We start from the raw sequence: 18,390 nt of genomic DNA on the forward strand, positions 1-18,390 counted from the left end.
TAAATTGTAAGCTTCCCCAAACTTGAATATCACACATAGGAAGTCCCGTGAAAAAAAATGGAATGCCCATCCAACTGATTAGCTCTGGCACCAGCCCTGCCAATACATAGCATCAGCAATCCAGAGTTTATATACATAATTGGCTACAACACAGTTTGTGCTAAGCTAACCCCATTTTCTCTTCTCTCTTCCCCAGACTCTACAGACTGAGAGAGGAGAAACAATTCCTCTGGACTTGGACAGGCGTATCACAGGAACTACACGTCACTCTCAGAGGTCCGTCTCATCAGCAGTGGGTGGAACTCCATTCTCTCCTCATCAGTAGATCCACTTTAGAAGACCTCTCTCTGATACCTTTGGAAAATTGAAGCAAGCACACACATTGATTGCAGGAAATGTACTGTTGTTGTTGTCCTATTCTAGTCCATGCTGCTAACAGATGCTGACTCACATGATCAGTTGACACCAATGACATGGTCTTTCCATGAGGACTCGGCCACTACAAAGTCTACAACTGAAGATATATGGTTTTGTCATTTTCCCATGGAGCAATAAACCCCAACTGCTATATTACTGAGAGGATTCCAGGGTTATGGAGCCTCAGAGTTGGGTTGTTAGGCCTTGATGACAGCAGTAGCTGACACAGCAGTAGCACAGCAGACTAAATGGAACTGCGCTGAGGGGATGCACCAGTCTGTATGGCGTAAACAGACCATAATATATCAGTGCGATTCTCATTTTACATTTTAGTCATTTAGCAGACGCTCTTATCTATAGTGACTTACAGTTAGTGAGTGCATACATTTTTATACTGGCCCCCCGTGGGAAACGAACCCACAACCCTGGCGTTGCAAATGCCATGCTCTACCAACTGAGCTACATGGGACCAACCTAACCTGGATTCGTCCCATTGCCCTTCTGGTCCTAAGAGTGTTGTCTTTCTCAAACGCATTAATGGAGGACCCATGCTAAGGAGTGGGAGTGCATTTTCCCAATAATGTAAAAGAAATTGGAATGTAGGCTATTTGTTACCCTAATAGGGATTGATCAGGTACACTTGACATTTGCCCCTAAAATAACTCAATCAGAAAACTGTAAAGTAGGACTACAAGTGCAGTTGGACTAGAAGTGCAGTAGAACTACAAGAGCACTAGGACTACAAGCGTAATAGGATTACAAAAAAGTGTAGTAAGACTACAATACAACAGGTCCATTGGACTACAAGTGCAATAGGACTACAAATGCAGTAGAACAACATCACTTTTTTTGTGGGACTACAACAGGAAGTTCATTTCAGCAGAACTACAACCCCCATTCCCACCATGGTGTTGCCGCAGCCAGACAAGTGCCACGTGTGCCTGACCACCATGGTGATCATGACCAGCATGGCCTTCATGGACGCCTATCTGGTAGAGCAGAACCAGGGGCCCAGGAAGGTAAGAGGCCATTTTGTTTTTATCCTTTTTAAAGCTATAGGGTCCATACCCCTGCTCAGATGCTTTATTGCGCAGTCAAAGTTGCCCCTCCCTCGCATGCTTGCCTCACCTGGGACAACTTTAGAGATTCCTGTTTTTCTACAGTCAAAAGACTACAATAGCCACAAGGCTGTTGACAACCAAAGCAGACATGACTGCAGTTGTTTAACATAGAAGTCAACCTATTTCCTGTAGTCTCCAAATGATTAAATGTTTTGTTTCGTGTAATAAAGTTGATTTTCAATATTAAATCAAATGAAATAATGTCAATCAAATAAGTTGACTCACCCACATAAGTATATACCTGGATGCACATGTATCAACTTTGAAACATGGTTTTCTATGTTTGGGCAAATAGCTATAGCTAATGGATTCTATCTGAGCACATGGCACGTGGTAATTGTCTGCAATTCACACCTCCCATATAGATGGCAATAATTAGCATAACACTGCTCGGCATCTCTTTCCCTACAACCATTCCGTTGTTCTTTGAGCAGAATTGCTGCATGATTTTTTAGAGCAGCTGGGATACTTCTTTTGGCTATGAACCCAGCGTGAACTGGCAGGAATTAGCCCATTGGTTGTTGCGTCGCCTCGCCTGAGCAGGGGAACACAACTACTGGGCTCGCTCCTCTGCCCAGGCGTTGCTGATGCCTGCCAGATCTTACAACGCCTGGATAGGCACTGTATTTTACATATAAGCTAACCACATCATATGTTATAGCAATCTATCAGTCAATGACGTAGCACGCAACCATTGGTTGATCAGCCTGGTCTCAGAGTAAAACGTGTTATATTTACTAAAATCCGTGCCATTCCATTTAGTGTGATATGTTACTTTACATTGGGTTGCATTACATTGGCCTATGTAAATCCTGGACACTCAAATTAGGATGATATGTTACGTTTGGTATGACAGTAGGTTACTTAAGGCAAAAACTAAAGGAGGGTGGTTGATCGGGGTGGTTGGGTAGATGTATAACGCAAACGTCTAGCAACCCAAAGGTTGCGTGTTTGAATCTCATCACAGACAACTTGAGCAACTTTGCAATAACTTACTACTTTGCAGCTACTTAGTATGTTAGCTAACGCTTCCCCTAACTCTAACCCTAACCTTAACCCTTTAACCTAACTCCTAACTTTAACCCATAACCTAACGTAGCATATCATACTAAAGCAGTCAAACTTAATAAATCATACTAAAGCAGTTGAACATAATATATCATACTAAAGTAGCTCCTGAGTGGCGCAGTGGTCTAAGGCACTGCATCGCAGTGTTAACTGTGCCACTAGAGATCCTGGTTCGAATCCAGGCTCTGTCGCAGCCGGCCGCGACCGGGAGACTCATGGGCGGCGCACAATTGGCCCAGCGTCGTCCAGGGTAGGGGAGGGAATGGCCGGCAGGGATGTAGCTCAGTTGATAGAGCATGGCGTTTGCAACGCCAGGGTTGTGGGTTTGATTCCCACGGTGGGCCAGTATAAAAAAAAAAAGATGTATTCACTAACTGTAAGTCGCTCTGGATAAGAGCGTCTGCTAAATGACTAAAATGTAAATGTAAATGTAAAGCATTATAACGTAATATGTCATACTAAAGCAGTTAAATGTAGCATATCATACTAAAGCAGTCGAACGTAGCAGATCATACTAAAGCAGTCGAACGTAGCAAATCATACTTATGCAGTTGAACGTGGCATATCATACTAAATCAGTCGAACATAGCATATTATACTAAAGCAGTCGAATGTAGCATATCATACTAAAGCAGTCAAATGTAATATATCATACTAAAGCAGTCGAACGTAATATACAGTGGGGGAAAAAAGTATTTAGTCAGCCACCAATTGTGCAAGTTCTCCCACTTAAAAAGATGAGAGAGGCCTGTAATTTTCATCATAGGTACACGTCAACTATGACAGACAAATCCAGAAAATCACATTGTAGGATTTTTAATGAATTTATTTGCAAATTATGGTGGAAAATAAGTATTTGGTCACCTACAAACAAGCAAGATTTCTGGCTCTCACAGACCTGTAACTTCTTCTTTAAGAGGCTGGTCTGTCCTCCACTCGTTACCTGTATTAATGGCACCTGTTTGAACTTGTTATCAGTATAAAAGACACCTGTCCACAACCTCAAACAGTCACACTCCAAACTCCACTATGGCCAAGACCAAAGAGCTGTCAAAGGACACCAGAAACAAAATTGTAGACCTGCACCAGGCTGGGAAGATTGAATCTGCAATAGGTAAGCAGCTTGGTTTGAAGAAATCAAGTGTGGGAGCAATTATTAGGAAATGGAAGACATACAAGACCACTGATAATCTCCATCGATCTGGGGCTCCACGCAAGATCTCACCCCCGTGGGGTCAAAATGATCACAAGAACGGTGAGCAAAAATCCCAGAACCACACGGGGGGACCTAGTGAATGACCTGCAGAGAGCTGGGACCAAAGTAACAAAGCCTACCATCAGTAACACACTACGCCGCCAGGGACTCAAATCCTGCAGTGCAAGACGTGTCCCCCTGCTTAAGCCAGTACATGTCCAGGCCCGTCTGAAGTTTGCTAGAGTGCATTTGGATGATCCAGAAGAGGATTGGGAGAATGTCATATGGTCAGATGAAACCAAAATAGAACTTTTTGGTAAAAACTCAACTCGTCGTGTTTGGAGGACAATGAATGCTGAGTTGCATCCAAAGAACACCATACCTACTGTGAAGCATGGGGGTGGAAACATCATGCTTTGGGGCTGTTTTTCTGCAAAGGGACCAGGACGACTGATCCGTGTAAAGGAAAGAATGAATGGGGCCATGTATTGTGAGATTTTGAGTGAAAACCTCCTTCCATCAGCAAGGGCATTGAAGATGAAACATGGCTGGGTCTTTCAGCATGACAATGATCCCAAACACACCGCCCGGGCAACGAAGGAGTGGCTTCGTAAGAAGCATTTCAAGGTCCTGGAGTGGCCTAGCCAGTCTCCAGATCTCAACCCCATAGAAAATCTTTGGAGGGAGTTGAAAGTCCGTGTTGCCCAGCGACAGCCCCAAAACATCACTGCTCTAGAGGAGATCTGCATGGAGGAATGGGCCAAAATACCAGCAACAGTGTGTGAAAACCTTGTGAAGACTTACAGAAAACGTTTGACCTGTGTCATTGCCAAGAAAGGGTATATAACAAAGTATTGAGAAACTTTTGTTATTGACCAAATACTTATTTTCCACCATAATTTGCAAATAAATTCATTAAAAATCCTACAATGTGATTTTCTGGAAAAATAATTCTAATTTTGTCTGTCATATTTGACGTGTACATATGATGAGAATTACAGGCCTCTCTCATCTTTTTAAGTGGGAGACCTTGCACAATTGGTGGCTGACTAAATACTTTTTTCCCCCACTGTATCATACTTAAGCAGTCGAACGTAATATATCATACTTAAGCAGTCGAACGTAATATATACTAAAAGTTCAAGACGTAGGATACTATACGTCCTACAATTCGTTTATACTGTACAACTGCTATTACATTGGTAGGCCAATGTAATGTAACCTAACGTAAATTAACATACCATACTAAATGGAGTGGCATGGATTTTAGTCAAATATAATTCGTTTGATTAGGTTGGGTTGATGCATGCAACGTCTGAGCAGGGGAATGCGACCATTGTCTGGGATTTAAAAAAGAAGAAAGCTATACATCACAAATTTTAAAAGTCCAACAATAGATGTACCAATCGCAGACTGTAGCTTTGAATTACACTTTAAGAAACATATTATTTTATCTTTTAATGAATGATTTTACTGTTTTGACATCCTTTGTGGTTTGACATCTCTTTCATTGTCTCTCAATTGTTAAAAAAAAAAAGTCATTTAATGTATTGTTTAACTGTAACAACTGTGTTACTATTTTAAATGCACGTTACATAAATACAATATGGTGTGCATTTGTAGATCGGGGTGTGCATCATCGTGCTGGTGGGAGACATCTGTTTCCTCATCGTGCTGCGCTACGTGGCAGTGTGGGTCGGGGCTGAGGTGAAGACCGCCAAACGCGGCTACGCCATGATCCTCTGGTTCCTCTACATCTTCGTCCTGGAAATCAAGCTCTACTTTGTCTTCCAGGTAGGTAACCTAAACGTTAGACAGGTGGGCCAGAAACCAGAGGGTTGCCGGTTCGAATCCCAGCACCGACTATATACAATTATGTTGGGAAGCGGGCCGGTAACCAGAGGGTTGCTGGCATCAGTATCCCATATACAGTACAATCTCCTTCCATTGTGCCCTTGAGCAGGATATTTAACCCCTAAACTGATCGAGAGACGCTGCACTACGACTAACACTGGTGTACAGTGCGTTAGGAAAGTTTTGAGACCCCTTGACTTCTTCGACATTTTGTTATGTTACAGCCTTATTCTAAAATGGATTCAATCATTTTTTAAACTCATCAATCTACACACAGTACCCCATAATGACAAAGCAAATTTTTGCTAATTTATTCAAAATAAAAAACTGAAATCATATTTACATAAGTATTCAGACCCTTTACTCAGTACTTTGTTGAAGCGCCTTTGGCAGCGATTACAGCCTCGAGTCTTCTTGGATATGATGCTACAAGCTTGGCACACCTGTATTTGGGGAGTTTCTCCCATTCTTCTCAAGCTCTGTCAGGTTGGATGGGGAGCGTCGCTGCACAGCTATTTTCAGGTCTCTCAGAGATGTTCGATTGGGTTCAAGTCCGGGCTCTGGCTGAGCCACTCAAAGACATTCAGAGACTTGTCCCAAAGCCACTCCTGTGTTGTCTTGGCTGTGTGCTTAGGGTCGTTGTCCTGTTGGAAGATTAACCTTCGTCCCAGTCTGAGGTCCTGAGTGCTCTGGAGCAGGTTTTCATCAAGGATCTCTCTGTACTTTGCTCCGTTCATCTTTCCCTCTATCCTGACTAGTCTTCCAGTCCCTGGATCTGAAAAACATCCCTACAGCATGATGCTGACACCACCATGCTTTACTGTAGGGATGGTGCCAGGTTTCTTCCAGACGTGGCGCTTGGCATTCAGGCCACAGAGTTCAATCTTGGTTTCATCAGACCAGAGAATCTTGTTTCTCATGGTCTGAGAGTCCTTTAGGTGCCTTTTGGCAAACTCCAAGCGGGCTGTCATGTGCTTTTTAATGAGGAGTGGCTTCCGTCTGGCCACTCTACCATAAAGGCCTGATTGGTGGAGTGCTGCAGAGATGGTTGTCCTTCTGGAAGGTTCTCCCATCTCCACAGAGGAACTCTGGAGTTCTGTCAGAGTGACCATCGGGTTCTTCGTCACCTCCCTGACCAAGGCCCTTCTCCCTCGATCGCTCAGTTTGGCCAGGCGGCCAGCTCTAGGAAGAGTCTTGGTGGTTCCAAACTTCTTCCATTTAAGAATGATGGAGGCCACTGTGTTCTTGGGGACCTTCAATGCTGCAGATCTGAGCCTCGACACAATCCTGTCTCGGAGCTCTACGGACAATTCATTCGACCTCATGGCTTGGTTTTTGCTCTGACATGCACTGTCAACTGTGTGACCTTATATAGACAGGTGTGTGCCTTTCCAAATCAATTTAATTTACCACAGGTGGACTCCAATCAAGTTGTAGAAACATCTCAAGGATGATCAATGGAAACAGGATGCACCTGAGCTCAATTTCTAGTCTCATAGCAAAGGGTCTGAATACTTATGTAAATAAGGTATTTCTGTTTTTTATTTTTAATACCTTTGCAAAAAATTCTGAAAACCTTTTTTCACTTTGTCATTTTTTATTTAATCCATTTTAGAATAAGGCTGTAACGTAACAAAATGTGGAAAAAGGGGTCTGAATACTTTCCGAATGCACTGTATGTGTGTGTCTTGGTGGGGGGATACCCAGAGAGATATTGAAAAAGACACGTTTCAGTATCTGTGTGACAATAAAGTATATCTTATATCTTATAGAACTACAAGGCGGACAGGAAGAGCCTGGAGACAGTGGCCCGGAAGGCTCTAACCTTACTCCTCTCTGTATGCGTCCCGGGGCTATACTTGGTCCTGGTGGCTCTGGACAGCATGGAATACGTGAGGACCTTCAGGAAAAAGGAGGACATGCGGGGGAAGCTGTTCTGGGTGGCCCTGGACCTGCTGGATGTTCTGGACATCCAGGCCAACCTGTGGGAGCCCCAGCGGACCGGCCTGCCCATCTGGGCCGAGGGACTGATGTTCTTCTACTGCTACATCCTGCTCCTCACCCTGCCCTGCGTCTCCCTCTCTGAGATCAGTGTCCAGGGGGAGCACGTCTCGCCCCAGAAGATGATGCTGTACCCTGTTCTTAGTCTAGTTACTATAAACATAGTCACGATCTTGATCCGCGGGGTTAACATGGTGCTGTTCCAGGATAGTAGGGTGTCTACCATCTTTATAGGGAAGAACGTGGTGGCTATAGCCACAAAAGCCTGTACGTTCTTGGAGTATAGGAGGCAGGTGAAGGAGTTCCCTCCACAGGACCCTAGCATGGTAGGTATAGCCCTGGAGCTGCAGCAAGGGAACTCTGTGGGTCACAGCCACAGGCACAACCAGACCCTGCCCAATGCCACCACTAGCCTCTCTGACGAACCATCACCGACCGAGGTCATAGACACATGACCCTCGCCCATGGAAAGTTAGATCCTTTTCACACTATTATGTCGACCGGATCCATGTTGTGATATTGACCTTTTACATTGTGCTTACCAGCACAGGTTCAGCAACTACCATCGCAGTACAGCTTGGCTTAGCTTGGCTCAGTAGTGTGAAAAGGGTGGTAAGTGTCTGACCCTGAGCTCAGCTAGAGTGGACTAGACTTCTCAGAGCTCAGTATGACCTCAACCAAGACTGTTCCGGTCCTATGGGGTGGCAGAAAGAAACAACACGTTTCACTGATATCACTCCAGCTCAGGAAAACGGCCCAGCGCCTTGCCAGCCAGCCTCCCAGATGAACTGATGAGATCATTCTGATGAAGACTGATGTGTTTTCTATTCTATTGTGTGTGTTTCTATACTTCTCTATGGTGGACTAACAGACAGAGGGACAAATACAGGTGACCTCAGAGACAAAACCCAGCCCAGCTCAGCAGATATGAGCTCATAGTCTACCTGTTAACCGTACCTGGGTTCAAATACTATTTGAAATAATGTCAGATACTTTATCTGGACTTGATTGAGCTTGCCTGACACAAATGGAACAAATGGAATAGTAGCAAGAGTGAAAACCACACCCATCTGGCACTCCAGGCAGACTAGAACAAACAGTAAAAGTGTATTTTTTAATTAAAGTAGTATTTGAAGCCAGGTCTACTGTAAACTCCCTGTCTTTTTTGACTTTTTTGACTTTTTGGCAATGTTTTTATGTGATGGTGTGCTGCTGTGATTCTCTTTGTCATTTTAAAGATATGTATATATAGCCACTGTCATTGAAGTGGCATTCATTTGAGGATTTCTATCCTCTGCGAGAGAATTGCAGAGCAAGGATGGATAGAGGGAAACAAAGAGACGGAGGGTTGGTATGTGGGGGTGGAGGAGAAAGCAAGAGAGAGAGAGATGGAGGGAGGGTGAGGGTGGGAGTGGGGGGGGGAGGGTTGGGGAGATGGGCAGTGTGTGTGGGTGGGAGGATGAAGGGATAAAGGGATGGAGGGTTGGAGGTGTAAGCCTCTCAAAAGGGGATGTCCCTGGTACTGTGTGGATTTTAAAGTATGCGACCAGACAATATGTACAGTGTCCATATTAGGACAGCCTTAGAGTCACAAGACGTTAGTGTCAGACACAAGGGCCTGTATGTACCAAGCGTCTCAGAGTAGGAGTGCTGATCTAGGAAAAAGGTTTGCCTTATAAATCATAATTAATAAGTGGGGGAACCTGATCCTAGTTCAGAACACCGACTCTGAGATACTTTGTGAATATGGGCCCTGACTATATCAACTCCTTGTGACTCAGAGGCTGTAATAACAGGTGATTTACAGACCTGTGTGTTTCACTGAGCTCAGCAATATCTGTAGATTGAGGAATAAAGAAGGTTCACAGGACCTATAGTTTCTCAATGTGTCTAAGTCTGTGTGCCTATTTAGCATTATACATGTGTGTACTGTGTTTGGGTGTGTGTGTTGGCATGTGTGGTGTGTGTTTGTTTGTGTGTGATACACACATCATATAAACTATATCTACCATGAAAAATAATCTCTTATAATATTAATATGCTCTCTCTTTGGCAGGAAACATGCATGCATAATCTGTTGCATAAAACATGAAAGGCCTAACTCTCAAACAACACTCACAATACCAAATATGTGTTTAGCTGAGAGATACACACAGTGTTTACTTCTCATTCTGATCAAGGAAAACATCATATTTCCAGTGGCCTGGTCCAGGTATTATTATGCATCTGCTATCTGTGATGGATGACAACATAGCAACATATAATATTACCGGTATGCATGACTGACTACCTCCAAATTTGAATTTTATGGGGACCACTAATGTAGGCTATAGGACCCAGGCTAAACAGTACCATGCACAATAAGATGCTCAACTCTTACTTAGTTCTGTAAATGACTCTTTGGGTGCTGTGGCCCAGGAGTATGAAAAGGACAACCAGCGCTCGCTATACAGTAGCAAGAACCAGAGAGAGAACAGATTACTGCAATTAGAGAAGACATAAAAAAAGGATTGAGTATAGTCGGATAGAGAAGCAGCATCAGTGGAGGAGAATCAGTGGGTTGCAGAAAGCAATTTAGCGTCGGCTGATTGGGTGAGTCTGCCAGGTAGCACCGCTGGGTCCGGTGATAAAAAATAGTCTCTGTGAGCCTGTGTCCGCTCGTCCATCACATCACAGCAGAGCACAGGCCGGGCCTCTGGGTCACTAGCTGATGCTGATTCTGTGGCCACTTCCCCCTGGAAAATAAGGAGGCAATACAGGAGGTCAGTCTAAGGTTTTTAAAGTAAAAGCCCTGCACACACATAAATGTAAACACATGCGCACGCACACATATGCATGGCCAAAAGTATGTGGACACCTGCTCATCAAACATCTCATTCCAAAATCATGGGCATTAATATGGAGTTGGTCCCCCCTTTGCTGCTATAACAGCCTCCACTCTTCTGGGAAGGCTTTCCACTAGATGTTGGAACATTGCTGCGGGGACTGCGAGGACAGCCACAACAGCATTAGTGAGTTTGGGTACTGATGTTGGGCGATTAGGCCTGGCTCGCAGTCGGCGTTCCAATTCATCCCAAAGGTGTTCGATGGGGTTGAGGTCAGGGCTCTGTGCAGGCCAGTCAAGTTCTTCCACACCAATCTCGACAAACCATTTCTGTATGGACCTCGCTTTGTGCAAGGGGGCATTGTCATGCTGAAACAGGAAAGGGCCTTCCCCAAACTGTTGCCACAAAGTTGGAAGCACAGAATCGTCTAAAATGTCATTGTATGCTGTAGAATTAAGATTTCCGTTCACTGGAACTAAGGGTCCTAGCCCGAACCATGAAAAACAGCCCCAGACCATTATTCCTCCTCCACCAAACGTTACAGTTGGCACTATGCATTGGGGCAGGTAGCGTTCTCCTGGCATCCGCCAAACCCAGATTTGTCCGTCGGACTGCCAGATGGTGAAGCGGGATTCATCACTCCAGAGAACGCGTTTCCATTGCTCCAGATTCCAATGGTAGGGAGCTTTACACCACTCCAGCCGACGCTTGGCATTGCACATGGTGAGCTTAAGCTTGTGTGCAGCTGCTCGGCCATGGAAACCCATTTTATGAAGCTCCCGACGAACAGTTAATGTGCTGATGTTGCTTCCAGAGGCAGTTTGTAACTCAGTGGTGAGTGTTGCAACCGAGGACAGACGAATTCGTGGCTGAGCCGTTGTTGCTACTAGATGTTTCGACTTTACAATAACAGCACTTACAGTTGACTGGGGCACCTCTAACAGGGCAGGAATTTGACGAACTGATTTGTTGGAAAGGTGGCATCCTGTGACGGTGCCACGTTGACAGTCACTGTGCTCTTCAGTAAGGCCATTCTACTGCCAATGTTTGTCTATGGAGATGGCTGTGTGCTCAATTTTATACACCTGTCAGCAATGGGTGTGGCTGAAATAGCCAAATCCACAAATTTGAAAGGGTGTCCATATACTTTTGTATATAGTGTACAAACAAACACACATACACGTACATGGCTCATCATCGTTGAATGATAGCTCTCTGCACATTATAGCTTACACAAGCCACAAGTCTGCCTCTATTGTCATGAGTACATGTAAAACATGATAATAAACATGATGGGGTGAGATAGAGAGGAAGAGAAAGACCAGCCCAGCTGAGAGAGAGGAGGAGAGTGAGTGTGAGAGACAGAGCCCAGCCAAGGGACAGATATATATATATATATATAGAGAGAGAGAGAGAGAGAGAGAGAGAGAGAGAGAGAGAGAGAGAGAGAGAGAGAGAGAGAGAGAGAGAGAGAGAGAGAAAGAGCGAGAGAGAGCCTTGCCATTGAGAAGGGTAGACACAGGAAAACCTGGCTCCCTGTAGAGGAAAGGCTGTGTAACCACTGCACCACAGCAGAACCTGAGACAAAGCTGCATTTCCTGACACATTTTTTAAAATATAAAACAATTAGAGAGTGTCATTTCCCCAAATTTGAAACAGTTTTTCAAGGTTTCAAATACCTCTCTGATGAGGATAGGCTACCCGTCCTGTTGGGGGAGGACGCATAGAGCTGTGGGTTGGCAGCGCACGACATTGCTGCCTGCCATAAGATGAGGGACAGTGTCTGACAGACCAGCCAACCTGCACACGTCCTCTATATTGTTATTGTTCAAATGGTTATTTTGACCCTTGGTTATTGTTGTTGCTGTTGTCCCGTTGACAATATTCATTATTATTATTTTAATTATGTTAATAGTGTAAATATCCAAAGTAAGCTTTGGCAATATGTACATTGTTACATCATGCCAATAAAGCAAATTGAATTGAATTGAAAGAGAGAGAGAGAGAAAGACAGAGAGGGAGGGAGAGAGAGAGAGTGAGAAAGACAGAGAGAGAGAGAGAGAGAGAGAGAGAGAGAGAGAGAGAGAGAGAGAGAGAGAGAGAGAGAGAGAGAGAGAGAGAGAGAGAGAGAGAGAGAGAGAGAGAGAGAGAGAGAGAGAGAGAGAGAGGGAGAAAAGAAAGACAGAGAGAGAGAGAGAGAGAGAGAGAGAGAGAGAGAAAGACAGAGAGAGAGAGAGAGAGAGAGAGAGAGAGAGAGAGAGAGAGAGAGAGAGAGAGAGAGAGAGAGAGAGAGAGAGAGAGAGAGAGAGAGAGAGAGAGAGAGAGAGAAAAGATTAACTAATAAATCACAGGTCTGTCACATCACCAAATGAATGGCCCACTCGCCGTAAGTAATGGGGTCAGGCTGGTGTATTTAGCTGTGGCCCCATTTATTTTCTCAGCCATACGTCTATTAAAATATTCAATTTTAAACACATCATAACTCAGGGTGTTGGGGGAATTGATCATCATCTGCAGTCCAAGGTCTTGGCTAAGGTTCTGTGCCCCCTGAGACACACACACACTCGCACACGCACACACACACATGAACACGTGTACACATACACACCACCACCACCTTCCTTTATCACCCTGCAGATCTGACTACCTCTCCTTTGAAGTCTGTCTCTTTCTCTTCACCGGTGTGAATCATACCAGAGAGCTAACATGTCAATCTCTCCTGGCTCAAAATGGAGTAGAGATTGACTTCATCACTACTTGTGGTTTGGTATTGACATGTTGAATGCACCGAGCTGTCTGTTTGAACTACTGGCACACAGCTCGGACACCCATGCATACCCCACAAGACATTCCACCAGAGGACTCTTCACAGTCCCCAAGTCAAGAACAGACTATGGGAGGCGCACAATACTACATAGACCCATGACTACATGGATCTCTATTCCACATCAAGTAACTCATGCCAGCAGTAAAATTTGATTTAAAAAACAGATAAAAACACAATTTATGGAACAGCAGGGACTGTGAAGCAACACAAACATAGACACATGGATAAAAACACAAGATAAGATATGCACTAGACACACGTACACATGGATTTTGTGTTATAGATATGTGGTAGTAGAGTAGAGGCATGAGAGCACACACTTAATATGTTGTGAAATCTGTTATGAATGTATTGTAATGTTTTAAAAATGTATAACTGTCACGGAATCAGCCGAGGCTGCCCCTCCTCCTTGCTCGGGCAGGCTTCGGCGTTCGTCGTCCCCGGAGAACTAGCTGCCACCGATCTATGTTTCGGTGTTTGTCTAGTTTGTCCTGATTGTTTTCACCTGTTTCCCATTATGTTATATTGTATTCCCTTTATAACCCCCTGTCTCTCATTGGTTATTGTGTGTGATTGTTTTCCGTGAGGTCGGCAGTGTTCAGGTGTATGCGTAGTTTGTTTCCTCCCTGTTTGGAGGTTTTGTTTGTATTTTGATTACTGTGCTAGTAAAGTTTGTCTGCCAGTAGCTCGGTGTCCTGCGCTTGACTTCGCTCACCGCATACACATCGCCCTGACAGAATCAGACACCATTCATGGAGTCAGCAGGAGCGGCGGTGCCAGCTGGATCAATGGAGGAACGCGTCGAACACCAAGCGGCCATGATCCAGGCTCTCGGCACCACCATGTAATGGGTGGTGAGCACTATTGAGCGATGTGAAAGAGGGGGTCTGCCTATGCCTCCTCCAACGATACCACCACCATCAGCGATGCCCATAGCTTCACCTCCGGGGTCCAGTGGGATTCGGCTCTCGCTCCCGAGGGCTTATGATGGCACAGCGGCCGGGTGTCAGGGTTTCCTGCTCCAGGTTGAACTCTACCTAGCAACCATCCACCCGGTGCCCTCGGGATACGAGAGCGTGTCCGCCCTCATCTCCTGTCTGTCCGGCAAGGCGCTGGATTGGGCCAATGCCGAGTGGGGGGGAATAGATGCCGCTACTGTCAACTATGCAGAGTTCACCCGCCGCTTCAGGGCAGTATTTGATCATCCACCAGAGGGTAAAGCAGCGGGTGAGCGTCTATTCCACCTTAGACAGGGGAGGAGGAGCGCACAGGAGTTCGCGCTGGACTTCCGGATGCTGGCTGCCAACGCGGGATGGAATGAGTGGGCCCTCATCGACCACTGTAGCCTGAGGGAGGACGTGCGTCGGGAATTGGCCTGCAGGGACACCAACCTCAGCTTCGACCAACTGGTGGACATGTCCATTCGCCTGGATACCCTGTTGGCTACCCGCAGACGTTCGGATTCAGGGCCGTCCATTCCATCCCCCAGCACTTCCGAGCCGACCCCTATGGAGCTCGGAGGTGCTGGTGCTAGGGAGACCAGGAGAGAGACCAGGAGGGAGGCCGTCCCCTGCACCAACTGTGGCCGCAGAGGACACACTGCTGGTCGGTGCTGGGGAGGGTCTCCTAGGAATCGAGGCAGTAGGCAGCGCACTGATGAGTCATTCCAGGTGAGTAGGCACCCAACTCACCCAGACCTCTCTGTTGCGCATATGTGTATTAAAGTTGTGTTTCCAGAGGTTTCTCCTCACTCCCAGCATAAGGCGCTAGTAGATTCAGGCGCAGCTGGGAATTTTATCGATCGCCAATTCACCTATAAGTTAGGGATTCCTATTGTACCTGTTGATGTGCCCTTCCCCATCCATGCCCTAGATAGCCGCCCTTTGGGGTCAGGATTGATTAGGAAAGTCACAGCGCCTCTCAGGATGAAAACGCAAGAGGGCCATGAGAAGATACTACGTTTGTATTTGATTGATTCTCCTGCGTTTCCCGTGGTGTTGGGGCTTCCCTGGTTAACATCTCATGACCCCAACATTTCATGGCAACAGAGGGCTCTCAAGGGATGGTCTGATCAGTGTTTCGGGCGGTGTGTAAGTGTTTCCGTAGGGGCAACGACGGTGGAAAGCCCGAACCAAGTTCCCACCATGCACATTCCACCTGAGTATGCCAATTTGGCACTCGCCTTCTGTAAAAAGAAGGCGACTCAATTACCACCTCATCGACAGGGGGATTATGCAATAGCCCTCCAAGTAGGCGCTGCGCTTCCGTGTAGTCATGTGTATACTCTGTCTCAGGAGGAGACGGCGGCTATGGAGACATACGTCACGGAATCTCTGAGACAGGGATACATACGGCCGTACACTTCCCCTGCGTCCTCAAGTTTCTTTTTTGTGAAGAAGAAGGATGGGGGTTTACGCCCGTGTATTGATTACCGTGGTCTCAATCAGATCACAATCAAATACAGCTATCCTCTCCCTCTGATTGCTAGTATGACGGAGTCATTACACGGGGCGCGATTCTTCACAAAATTGGATCTCAGGAGCGCGTACAACCTGGTGCGCATTAGGGAGGGAGATGAGTGGAAGACAGTATTCAGTACCACGTCGGGTCACTATGAGTACCTCGTCATGCCATACGGTTTAATGAATGCTCCTTCAGTCTTCCAATCATTTGTGGACGAGATTTTCCGGGACTTGCATGGACAGGGTGTAGTGGTGTATATTGATGACATTCTAATATACTCCGCTACACGAGCCGAGCATGTGTCCCTGGTGCGTCGAGTGCTTGATAGACTGTTAGAGCATGACCTGTATGCGAAGGCGGAGAAATGTCTGTTCTTCCAGGAGTCCATCTCCTTCCTGTGACATCGGTTGTCTGTGTCAGGGGTGGAGATGGAGATTGACCGCGTTTCTGCCGTGCGTAATTGGCAGACTCCCACCACGGTGAAGGAAGTGCAGCGGTTCTTGGGTTTTGCCAATTACTACCAGAGGTTTATCCGGGGCTTTGGACAGGTAGCAGCTCCTATTACCTCCCTGCTAAAGGGGGGTCCGGTGCGTCTGCAGTGGTCGGCTGAGGCGGACAGGGCGTTTAGACATCTGAAGGACCTGTTTACCTCGACTCCGGTGCTGGCACATCCGGATCCCTCTTTGGCGTTCCAAGTTGAGGTGGATGCGTCTGAGGCTGGGATCGGCGCTGTGCTGTCTCAGCGCTCGGGTACGCCACCAAAACTCCGCCCCTGTGCTTTCTATTCTAAGAAGCTCAGTCCGGCGGAGCGCAATTATGACGTGGGGGACAGGGAGCTTTTAGCTGTGGTTCAAGCCCTGAAGGTGTGGAGGCATTGGCTTGAGGGGGCTAAACACCCTTTTCTCATTCTGACTGACCATCGTAACCTGGAGTACATCCGGGCAGCGAGGAGGCTGAACCCTCGCCAGGCAAGGTGGTCTATGTTTCTCTCCCGATTTGTATTTAAGCTCACCTATAGACCAGGGTCACAGAACGCTAAGGCAGACGCCCTGTCCCGACTATATGACACAGAGGAGAGGTCCATTGAGCCCACTCCCATACTCCCGGAGTCTTGTCTAGTGGCACCGGTGGTGTGGGGGGTTGATGCGGACATCGAGCGGGCGTTACGTACCGATCCTACTCCCCCACAGTGTCCAGAGGGTCGGATGTACGTGCCGCTCGAGGTTCGCCATCGATTGATATATTGGGCTCACATGTCACCCTCCTCTGGTCATCCTGGTATTGGTCGGACAGTGCACTGCCTTAGTGGGAAGTACTGGTGGCCCACTTTAGCTAAGGACGTGAGGGTTTATGTTTCCTCCTGCTCGGTGTTCGCCCAGTGTAAGGCGCCTAGACGCCTGCCCAGAGGGAAGTTACAACCCCTACCCGTTCCACAACGGCCGTGGTCTCACCTATCTGTGGATTTTGTCACAGACCTTCCCCCCTCCCAGGGGAACACAACGATCTTGGTCGTTGTGGATCGGTTTTCGAAGGCCTGCCGTCTCATTCCTATGCCAGGTCTCCCTACTGCCCTACAAACTGCTGATGCCGTGTTCACACACGTCTTCCGGCACTACGGGGTGCCTGAGGATATAGTGTCTGATCGGGGTCCCCAGTTCACCTCTAGAGTCTGGAGGGCGTTTATGGAACGTCTGGGGGTCTCGATTAGCCTTACCTCAGGTTTTCCCCCCGAGAGTAACGGGCAGGTGGAGAGAGTGAACCAGGATGTGGGTAGGTTTCTGAGGTCCTATTTCCAGGACCGGCAGGAGGAGTGGTCAGAATATATTCCCTGGGCAGAGATAGCCCAAAACTCACTGCGCCACTCCTCCACTAACCTTACGCCTTTCCAGTGTGTGCTAGGTTATCAGCCGGTCCTGGCACCTTGGCATCAGAGCCAGATCGAAGCCCCTGCGGTGGACGAGTGGTTTCGGCGCTCGGAATAAACCTGGAACGCTGCGCATGTCCATCTGCAGCGGGCTATCAGGTGGCAAAAGGCGAGCGCCGATCGCCACCGCAGTGAGGCTCCGGTGTATGCACCGGGAGATCGGGTCTGGCTCTCGACCCGAAACCTGCCCCTTCGCCTGCCCTGCCGGAAGCTGGGTCGGCAGTTTGTGGGGCCATTTAAAGTCCTGAGGAGATTGAACGAGGTATGCTATAGGTTACAACTGCCCATTAATTACCACAATAACCCCTCGTTCCATGTGTCTCTCCTCAGGCCGGTGGTGGCTGGTCCACTCCAGAAGAGTGAGATACGAGAGGCTCCTCCGCCACCGTTGGACATCGAGGGGGCTCCGGCGTACTCAGTCCGTTCCATCTTGGATTCGAGGCGTCGGATGGGGGGCCTGCAGTATCTCGTGGAGTAGGAGGGGTACGGTCCGGAGGAACGGTGCTGGGTCCCTAGGAGGGACATCCTAGATCCCTCCATGTTGAGGGACTTCCACCGGAGTCATCCGATTCGCCCTGCTCCGCGTCCTCCTGGCCGTCCCCAAGGCTGGGGTCGGCGCACGGCTGGAGCCGCGCGTCAAGGGGGTGGGGTACTGTCACGGAATCAGCCGAGGCTGCCCCTCCTCCTTGCTCGGG

The 18,390-nt window shown here is 47.2% G+C and overlaps 2 protein-coding genes across 2 annotated transcripts in view; one reads left to right on the plus strand and one right to left on the minus strand.

The window, feature by feature from the left end:
* The first annotated feature begins 824 nt into the window (after window positions 1-824).
* On the plus strand, window positions 825-9,049 carry LOC121538878 (transmembrane protein 121-like). Its single transcript, XM_041847052.1, has 3 exons — window positions 825-1,436; window positions 5,425-5,595; window positions 7,428-9,049. Exons 1-3 carry the CDS (start codon window positions 1,323-1,325, stop codon window positions 8,109-8,111), a joined length of 969 nt encoding a protein of 322 aa, XP_041702986.1. The 5' UTR covers window positions 825-1,322; the 3' UTR covers window positions 8,112-9,049.
* Window positions 9,050-9,119: 70 nt separating this feature from the next.
* The window catches only part of LOC121538928 (ras and Rab interactor 3), a 39,952-nt gene continuing 30,681 nt past the window's right edge, over window positions 9,120-18,390 (minus strand). The window contains exon 14 of the mRNA XM_045223551.1: window positions 9,120-10,391. The gene's annotated coding sequence lies outside the window, so the exon portion shown is untranslated. The remainder of the gene's footprint in view (window positions 10,392-18,390) is intronic.

Source organism: Coregonus clupeaformis, chromosome 11 (genome assembly GCF_020615455.1).
Source record: "Coregonus clupeaformis isolate EN_2021a chromosome 11, ASM2061545v1, whole genome shotgun sequence".
In the NCBI taxonomy this organism is placed as follows: Eukaryota; Metazoa; Chordata; class Actinopteri; order Salmoniformes; family Salmonidae; genus Coregonus; species Coregonus clupeaformis.